The following is a 10,188-nucleotide window of genomic DNA, read 5'->3' as shown; positions in this document are numbered from 1 at the left end:
TACAAAAGAATTGGGTGATTGATTAATGTGATGAAGCTCAGTAGATCTGTTATAGTAAAAATTACGACAAAAAGTTGTTGACAAAAATTGTAGGCAGATTTAAACTCCAAATTTTAAAATTAGTTACAATCTTAGTTCAATAAGATTGTAAAGTTTTATTATGTTATACCAGGTATTTAAAAAGTTATAACCAATATTACCTGAAAATCGTATCAAGTTTAACTCTCAGTATAAATAAAAATGAGTATAGGAACATTGATCTATTGCAACCATAGTTTTTAAATAATTGTTAAAAATTATAAAACATATTAGTTTTTATAATATTCGTTAAATCAAATACAGGGTAAGTCAAAATGCAAGTACATTATTTTCTTGGTAATTTTAAATAGAACACCCTGTATTTTATATCACTATCGAAAAGTAATATCGTACTTCAAATTTTATGAAGTACTCCCTATATCTAAAGATATCAATTTTCTAGATATTTTTATTTTTCCATCAAAGTATTAATTTGGTGGATACTTTAACGTTAACCAATAATAGGTTTGTTCGTACAGGAGGCAGCAACTGTCACCAACTGCACGACGCATGCGTGTTTCATTATTAGCGTTCGCAGAACAACAAAAAACTGTTAGTGATTTAAAATCATCTGTTCGTAGAGCAAATATTTGAAGTTGTGGATTAGTTGGTGATAGTCAAAAGAGTTTGCAGATTTTCTGGTTATTTTGAATCAGACACTTGCACAGTTCGAATCGGTTGAATCAAATCAATAAATTAACGTTTTTGTATACATATACTGTGTTATAACCATATTTTGAAGTTGAAGGTTATATTTATTAGTAGATAAGGAAGCGGGGTCCTGAATCACTTTGGTAACCTGTCCATCAGGGTCTCCGATGTGAAGGTATCGATGCCATGATTTGACCTTGGGGGTGTACAAGAAGTACAAGAAGTGATCGACAATGACCAGAGGGTTGTAAGAACTGGTCGCTTATCGCTTGATCTCTTCTTCTTCTCTCCCGAAGAAGTGATCGACAATGACCAGAGGGTCGTAAGAACTAGTCGCTTATCTGTAGATCTCTTCTTCTCAGCCGAAGAATTGTCACCTACGTTACCTGTATGTTTTTACACTTGTATCTTCTTTGTCTTACCTGTCCTGAAGAAGTAAAAGAATCGGTCGACAATGACCAGGGGGGGTGTCTTTGAGTGGAACGGACCACCTTGTATGTCGAGTGCAAAACTCATCGCTTATCGCTTCATCTCCTCTTCTTTTCGTTAAATTTGTACAGGGTGATCGAAAAAATAAATTTTGTATTGAGACTTGGAAATATTTTAGGTGTTGTTGCGTCAAAAATTTTTTTTTGTGTACGATGCTTAGATATATCTGTATAGCCTGCCTAGCCTAGCCTGCCTAGTCTTATCTTTACTTTTGAAACTTGTAGGAAAAGGAAAAATAACTATGTATCACATAAATGCTTTATTGTAAAACAATATTGGATACTATAAATTTTATTTGTTTTGAAACAAGTTATTTATCTGATTAAAAATATGTTATAATGTATATCTTTCTTAACCTGTCGATAATAGTCCCTCGTCACAGAATCCATGTAACTCGCTGTCACCAAGTTATCATGATGTGAAGAATGACCCCGTAATATTTGGGAATCGTACCGGTCCTTGTACCTGACCACTTCATTGGATACGATTCCATCCCTGATCTTCTGGAGGGATTCGCGGTTCTTTGGAATTACATGGTCTAAAGGCTGAAACATAAAAATAATTAATTAAGAAATATTTGTTTTACAAATACTACTACCTTTGTGTGTTATGATTTAGGCATGGTTTCGAAACAATACAAGTCAGGTAATATGGCTCCATGCATCTCTAAAGAAGTTTGACAAAAACAAAAGAATTTTTTACAGTTTTCACACCATAATGTTCCATACATTTTGATGATAGAAGTAGTAGGTTGGGTGTATGGTATTATTTTTCTTCTTGTATTCGATTGTAATTTTATAAATCTTTTTTGGTCGGTAAAAACTTTTTCCCATGACAATTTACTTTTCTAAAGAAAAAAAAACAGCTTTAATTACCGATATATTTTTTAAGTTATATGTGAAATAACTTACCACACCATAGAGGACCCATTTTAATTTGTAGATTAATCGGTTAAAGAAAACCTGATGTACAAAAATAGAAAGATAATTTAAAAAACAAACTTTTATTTATTACCAAAATAATAAATAAAGAATAAGGAACTTTTTTACTATCAAACGTATTTAAGAATTATTTATCATTGAAACCCCATGGTAAAGTGTCAGTGCTTAAAAAATTAACCATACTTTTATCATCATATGGACTAAGTGCAACTTTTCTTTGAGTTATTGTATAGACGTCATGTTTTTTGGAGACAATAGAATTTTGGGAAACCTCTACAATTGTTTTTTTTAAATAAACTTTTATAATAATCTTCATAAGTTAGTTCCTTTAAAGCTGATTTCTTAATTCCTTTTGCTTTTTTAATTTCCTGATCCTGATTTAAAGTTTTTATCGTGTACATTTTTGAGCGCAATCCTATAAAATGTGTCATAATTTGACCTTTGTTTTCATCTTTCATCAAGCCCAATACTTTTTTATTCCTTAAGGGAATGTTATAGACATTATTTTCAGTGTACTCTGATGTGTCAAACTTATGAATATCCTCTTTAATATGAGCATATATATTATCAACAAAAAACTGATATATTAAACTATCTGTGTCCGTGTATAATAACTTGGCTTTATCTTGAAATTTTTTTTTAATATAATTATAATGGAAGTCATACAAAATTGTTTTCGAAATATCTAAAATACACATCCCAATGTAAATAGGTTTGTTAAAATTAATTTTCTGTTTTTGCATTTCAATTATTACCATATTTTCATCAAATATGGTACAACTATGAAAATTCGGTTGGGAAATGTAATAGTTAGCACCGTATTTACCACCCAGTTTGTTTACAATTTTTATATCCTTATATTTACGTACATTCTCTATACTTTTGCCATACGGAGCGTTTATAAAAAGTTTGAATAAATTTTTTTCAAATTCATTTTTGCTCTCCTTTCTCAATTCAATGTTTAAGTCAATATATTTCTTTAACCAAGGTGATTGTTTAAATTTTAGGCATCGATGAATCTTAGCAAGCTTCAGTCCCAAGCTAATAACTTGTTTTAAATACATATAATGAATAACATACTTCTTTTTATCATACAATGTCGTTAAGAGTTTTTTAATGGTAGAATTAGAAGTTGGTGGAGTTATGTGTTCTGGACACAATGGCAAATCTTTGTGTGAATTAAAAAGTTCTTTTGGATACTCAAGGTCCACTTCCAGCATGTATCCATATTCACTATCATTGGGACAATTTAATATATTGTAATTGTAAATATCATTTAAGGGTATCCATTCAAATCCTCCATAAGGAAGGAAATAACTCATATCTGAACCATATAGATTGTTCACATCAAAGTACATTGTATAAGAGGTCTCTTTACCAGGATTATATTTATCACCCATGTACTTATTGTTCGCTTCTGCATATCTGTTACTACATTGTGACACTCCTCCTCGTTTTGCTTTTTCAAAAAACAAAACCATTTCGATATCTGTTAAAAGCTCTAATTCTACATTTGTTACTTTTAACATGGCATCAAATGCTAACCCTGGTAAAGTAAAATAATGCAAACTATCTAAACCGTATGTTTTTAAACACATCAGTCTAAAGTTTTCAAAAATATCACTTAAAAGTAATACGTCAGTTTTTAAATATAATTCCGCGTACTCTTGCAAGTTTTTTATCTCAAACGTGTTCCAAACAGTGCATGCGTGTTGATAATCCTCATGAGTTATTCCTTTATTATTAATTTTACTAAAGAAACTATCAATAGGTGGCAAGCAAGTATCTTGCAACTTTTCCCAATTATCGAGGTATTCATATGGGAAAACACCTTTTCGTTTAACTAAATTAAATTTAAAATCATCTTCAAAGTACCTTCTCGTTATTTGTTTTTGATCATCATCTAGATTACAGGAAAGTTTATCTAATGAATCAGACATAAATCGAAACGAATCTATAAACCTAAAATCAATATTTGTATTTTGAATGTATTTGGTAAATGATATATACCTCTCTTTGTTTAGAGGAAGTAGTGATATATTACCTTTAACGTTATTATTAAGGCTTTTAATTAAAAAATGTGCGTCATAGCCAGAGAGATTATGAAATGCAATCGGAATTGTATGTGTATTTTGATAATTAGCATTACAAGATCTATGAGCAGCTCCTCGAAATTTTCCTGTAATATGACAATGATATCTAACTTTATCCAATGGATCGACTATAGGTTTAGTGCAAATATGACAAACAAAACTCAAATTAAAATCATGTCTTTCTTTATCAGTTAATGGACCTAACTTGTTGAATTTTTGCAATAAATTTTCTCTAGTTATTCTCTTTGCTATCTTTTCAAGTTCTCTTACAAACCACACAAGACAGTCGTGACCGGTAAATGATTTATAGTATGATAAGGAATCATTATAAGCAGATTTAAAATAATAAGCTATACTAAAAGCTTCATGCTTTTGAGACAAATAAGTTTTTATATTAGGATCATTGTTATTGTCAATGCATTTTATAAGAATACTTTCTAGATCAGCATAAATAACAAAAGGAACAAGTTCTTTATGTTTAAAATTTTTAAATTTCATAATATTATTCTTTTCTGTTGGTAAAACCATCTTAACTGAATTTGAATTAATACAGTCCTCTAAATGATTTTGTAAGAGTGCATCATTACTAAAATGATTAAAACATCTTTCACAAAACCATTTTTTGTTTCTAACATTTTTAACTTGTTGATTTACTAATCTTGAAAAATTTTTAATATAAGCAAAATGAAATAGATCTTTTCTACACAAAGGACCATCATCCTCATCACTACTATTATTATTTGTACTATTATCTTGAGAATGAATTAAAAGTAAATTAATACGAGGAGAAAAACTAGTCTTACTTAATAGCAAAGGTAAAATTTCCTTTCCTGTTCCTTTTGTTGTAGAAACATTTATTGAAAGTTTATTTAAATTTTCAAATTTAGGGATATCTTTTATGTCAATGGGAAAACTGATATTATGATACTTTAATATCTTATTAAAATGAGGATAAGATGAGGTTCGTGTAACATTGATTTTAGCAGGATGTAACGCTGCAACAATTGACCAGAAAAAACAATAAGGATCAGAATTTTTAATGTTAATTACACTCTTTGTATTGCTTATATATTTAGGTAATTTAACATAGGTGGAAATACCACTCAGTATTGGATTATACCTATTTATATTAACTTTTAAATGTAGAATCTGTGATAGTGCCCAACCACTATCTCTTTCTTGAAATTCCTCAAATTTTTTTAAAATCACATTAATACAATTAATTTTATACCAATTCTTGACGTCTGTATTTTGGTCAATTGTTACATTTTTGGTTGAAAAATGTTTAATAGAGGTTTCACCATTTTGTGGTTTGATAAAAACACCATATAAAATCAAATTAACTTTTAAAAGACACGACAACAAACTTTTTCTAATTTGAATTGAAAAACTCCTAAAAGCTTTTTCCAAAAATATTTTGGGTTCTTTATATTTTAAATTGACTATTAGCCCTGTTTTTATTCTACTATTAAAAAAAGATTCCACATCCTGCCACAATAAACACCTTTTAAGAGTTTTTCTAGCATTTAGTCTGTTCTTAAAGTTTTCAAGATATGTTTTAAGAATAGTTAAATTTGCTTCTATACAGTGAAAATTTTTAACACAAGAAACCCTATTCTTTAAACATTTATTCAAAATAAAAATTTGTTTTTTCAAATATCTTATTACGTTTCGTAAATCAGATTTTCTCTTAATTAATCTACTTACCGATTACATCTTCTCTACAATCTGGTTGGAAAGTTCATCGACTACTTGCTGACTCATTTTTTTTTTCACTAGTAACTGGTTCAACTTAACTTGGTAACTTTCGAATGCACAAATAAAACCCAAATATTTGGATGCTCTCCAATTTATACTTATCCAGTAAAAAAAAATCAATTGACGTATTTCTGTAACTTGTTATTCAACGTGATTATATTTTAGGATCAAAAAGTTTAAATTTATCAATAATTCTGCAAACTAGTTGTTATTAAACGTGATTGTATTTTTAGAGGTCAGAAAGATCAAATCTGATGCAGATAAGTTGTTATTCAATGTGACTGCATTTTTATGGGTCAAAAGATTAAATCTGGCGCAAATAAGATGTTGTTCAACGTGACTGCATTTTTATGGGTCAAAAGGGTTAACTCTGATGTAAATAAGTTATTTGCAATGTTTTAAAATTACAAAGTCAGTTTAATGTTAAATTGTTTTTTTTCTCAGTTTCTTGTTATAAATACAGACAGTCGTTTAAGACTAATCCAATTGTAAGTAGCAAGCAGTAAACAAACAACATCAAGAATGGCAACAGTACCCTGTCAGTTGGTAATTTTAACTGAAGATCCGGTTCATTTTCCTATTGAAACGGCTTTCCTTATTATAAAGGAATTGTTTGTGTAAGTATTGAGTTTATTATTTATACACTTTTTTCCTTGTTTATTTCACCATATTTGCATTTGATTTTATTGTTTATCTAAAATAATTTTATACATAATTTTATTTTGTTTTACCTCTTGATATTTTACTAATTTATCTAATTTCTTTTTTCTATATTCTATCTATGTATTTTTTATTCTAATGATCGTATTTTAATAACATTTTTATTTATGATTGTTTAATTTCGTTAAATTTTAGATATGGTGTCAAAGAGGTGTCTCTTAAGGGAAGTAAAATATTTGTGAGTCTCAGCTATACACCCAATAGCAAAAGTCTTAAAAAGAAATTTGGGAATCTTCCGGTTCGGTATATGAGGACCAAAGTAAAGACAGAGCAAGAATTCCAAATTTTAGAGAATGTCGTAAAACGATACAGATTTAACTTGTTGGACGATGAATTGGAAGAGTTTGAGCGACATCAACAAGTCCAAAAGCAACTTGGGTTGAAGAGACCACTATACATACAAGAGGCACCGGATGAGGCTCTTGCCTCAACATCAAGCAAGAAGCAAAGAACGGTTCCTCCAAGTACAATAGTACATATAGAAGAAGAATGTGATGAGAATGATCTGAATATAGATCATTTTCTAAGTCAAAGGACATAATAAACAAGTAAGTGCTTTCTGCTTCCCACTAGAAAAAAGGTAACTAGTATATATTTTATTTCAGATATGTGTTGGTATTGGAATGAAGATTGAGCGAGAGGAAAATATTTTTGTATGTATATCTGTGTATATATTTTTATAGATTATAATAAAATACTTTTTAATAATATCTCTTTATTTATTTATTACTTACAACTTTTATTCTAATAAAAAATATTGATCAATTTTTTTTCTATATCGACCATTCTTTATTTCACTGTCTTTAAAAATTGATAAGAATCCATAATTCTCTTTCCAGCATATCGAACATATTTTTTTTAAATCTTCAAAAGTCATATCTGTTCCGACGTGGTCATTGTAAATGTGTTTTAGGTTTAAATCGTCTTGTTTGAATACAATTAAAATATTTGCATTGTCTCTTATAAGGTGTTTAGGTATTTTTGCATAACTCTGACTCAAATAAAATGGATCCACCTGAGAATGTCGAGACATGCTAAAGTATTCTCGAATAACATCTTGGTTGTCACAAGCAACATCATCAAAGATAAAAATTGAATTGGGCTTCGCTTCAGATGGGTGCATTATATCCGTACTTCCACTGTAAGTATAATATCCTATTCCTTTAATTGGTTCTAGCAAAGTTTCTAAATATTTGTACTTTGGTTGCATTAATGAATTTGAGTAAATATACACATTTTCAAATTTTAATCCATTAGCATGTTCCAATAGACTTATCATCACATTGGTCTTACCACAATTTGAAGGGCCAACTATAAGACATCGAATAGTTGAAGGGAACAAAACTCCATGCTTTTTAAACTTATTCTCAATTGGTTCCAATAAATTATTCTCCACATCAAGCGTAGTCTTTTGTTTTACAAGCTTCATGTCTGGTATCAATTTAAAAATAAATGTCTTGTGTGTATCTATTAATAAAAGACTATTTTTAATTTTTATTTTTTTATTGTCAACACTTTCTACAATATTTATACCAATAATGAATATTAAATACATTGTTTAGAGCACATTGTAAATTTTCATTGTTATGTTGAAAACATGGATGTGATTTAAAAATATGATTCATGGTCTCATCGGAAAGTATATTAGGTTCATCTTCTACACAATCAATGCGTTTTTTCATGAATTTTTCCAAATATTTTTTTGTTTCATGATTTCTTACCAATATTGTTTCGTCTAATACGTTGTCGTGTAAAAATTTTGAAATTTCTTCATATTTTAGATGAGTATCACAAAAATGCCAAGATTGCCAATTTAAACCATGGTTTTGAACACATTGTTGTTCGATACATTTTATATATGACTTATTTATCATTGCTTCTGTTACTGGTAAAACAACCATTCTGTGTATAATGTTTTCGGTAGTAGGATCTAAAATAGCAATTTCCCTACAAAGAAATACATCTTCCCCAGGAAAAGAGAAACCTTGGATATCCACAATGAACATGTTTTCACTCTCTCGATATTCTCTAACAACAAACAAAATCTTGCAAGTGGAACGTCTTTTACATATTTTTCTATCCCCTCTTTATTATATTGCGTCACTTTTATCTATCCATGAGTTGTGAGAACTATCAAAACCTAACCACTTGACAAAAATTTTATTTTTCTTTCTCTTTAATACCTTTTCAACTAAATAACTGTCTTTATGTTTAACTTTTTGTAACTGGTCCTTATAAAATCCCCCAAGAATTTCTTCACCTTTATAGTCTTTTAAATAATATGTAATAGGGTTTCCCAGTTTTATTTTATAAACAGTGAAAATTTAATTAGACCAATTTGGATTGTATTTTTTGTCAAAAACTCCTCGATGTTTTGAAATGCGTACATGATCACCAATATGAAATTTTTGACTTTCCAAATCGACAATTTTAATGTGATTGTATACAGTGTTTAACAATAGTTTTTCATGCTTCTTCTTAACATCCACTGGTTTCATTCCTATTGTTCTGTGAACTTTATTGTTGTATTCATTAACAACTTGTAAAATATTAATCCATTTGTAGGTACCGTTGAAACTAAACTGTTTCCAAATCATTGATTTAATCGTGCGAATAACTCGCTCAGCAATCGCAGCCTTTTTCTCACTGTATACATTGTAATGATTAATATTATATTTTTTCATCAATTTTTTCATATGTGGATTAAAAAATTCAGTTCCCATATCTGTTTGAAAATTATTTGGTTTTTGCTGTTTAAACACATACTCCATACATTTGACTACTTCAACACCTGATTTATTTTTTAGTGGTAAAGCCCATAAAAATTTTGAAAAACAATTTATTACAACCAAAATATATTTGAAATTTCTGTTTGTATTTGAATATTTTTGCATATCAATCAAGTCGGCTTGGAACAAATCATTAAGAGATTTTATAATAATTCTTCGTCTTTTAAAGTTAATTCTTGCAGGTTTGTGTAACTCATTAACGATATCTCTTTTAACAGACATGATATTTATTCTATAATGTTTGCCTCTTTTAGTTCTTTAATAATTGAATTTATTTCATTTGTATGTCCTGTACGGCCAGCTAGCTGTGAAGATAGTAATAAACGTAATCGCTCTACAAGTTCATTTGGATCATCCCAGTGGACGTAATCGATTTTATTGTTGTTTACTTCCATAACCAATCCTTTACCTTCTGTTATTGGTGCAATTATTTTTTTATATTTTTCTAATCTACTACCATCTATCTGTTTACTTGATCTGTAATGCCTTCTGTGAGCATTCGTCGCTACAACTATCTTTTTATAGTTATTCTCATCTTCATCTGTAAAACTAGCTGGATATTTCTTAAACAAAAGCTCATATAAACCTGGTGTTCCCCTGTACCTTTTCTTTTTTAAAAGAATATCAGCACCATCTAAATCTATTTCAGAATTCCCAATCAGTAGCTTT

General features: G+C 29.1%; 2 protein-coding genes across 2 annotated transcripts; one reads left to right on the top strand and one right to left on the bottom strand.

The window, feature by feature from the left end:
- Window positions 1–2,819: 2,819 nt before the first annotated feature.
- Window positions 2,820–4,780, bottom strand: LOC140444420 (uncharacterized). The gene is made up of 2 exons (XM_072536173.1): window positions 3,240–4,780; window positions 2,820–2,844 (listed from the first exon to the last, which is right to left on the bottom strand). Exons 1-2 carry the CDS (start codon window positions 4,778–4,780, stop codon window positions 2,820–2,822), a joined length of 1,566 nt encoding a protein of 521 aa, XP_072392274.1.
- Window positions 4,781–6,360: 1,580 nt separating this feature from the next.
- Window positions 6,361–7,842, top strand: LOC140442681 (uncharacterized). Its single transcript, XM_072533674.1, has 3 exons — window positions 6,361–6,627; window positions 6,866–7,278; window positions 7,336–7,842. Exons 1-2 carry the CDS (start codon window positions 6,533–6,535, stop codon window positions 7,269–7,271), a joined length of 501 nt encoding a protein of 166 aa, XP_072389775.1. The 5' UTR covers window positions 6,361–6,532; the 3' UTR covers window positions 7,272–7,278; window positions 7,336–7,842.
- Window positions 7,843–10,188: the final 2,346 nt, after the last annotated feature.

The sequence above is a fragment of the Diabrotica undecimpunctata genome, chromosome 6 (genome assembly GCF_040954645.1).
Source record: "Diabrotica undecimpunctata isolate CICGRU chromosome 6, icDiaUnde3, whole genome shotgun sequence".
In the NCBI taxonomy this organism is placed as follows: Eukaryota; Metazoa; Arthropoda; class Insecta; order Coleoptera; family Chrysomelidae; genus Diabrotica; species Diabrotica undecimpunctata.
Note: the sequence above shows the minus strand (reverse complement) of the source record. Positions and strands in the feature narration are given on the sequence as shown.

What these genes read in the sequence shown, in the direction of transcription:
- LOC140442681 (XM_072533674.1), top strand. Translation starts at nt 6,533, where the DNA reads ATGGCAACAGTACCCTGTCAGTTGGTAATTTTAACTGAAGATCCGGTT. An exon ending in ATTATAAAGGAATTGTTTGT is followed by an intron (nt 6,628 to 6,865) that starts GTAAGTATTGAG and finishes GTTAAATTTTAG; the next exon opens with ATATGGTGTCAAAGAGGTGT.
- LOC140444420 (XM_072536173.1), bottom strand. Translation starts at nt 4,780, where the DNA reads ATGGTTTTACCAACAGAAAAGAATAATATTATGAAATTTAAAAATTTT. An exon ending in ACATTGTATGATAAAAAGAA is followed by an intron (nt 2,845 to 3,239) that starts GTATGTTATTCA and finishes TGTGTATTTTAG; the next exon opens with ATATTTCGAAAACAATTTTG.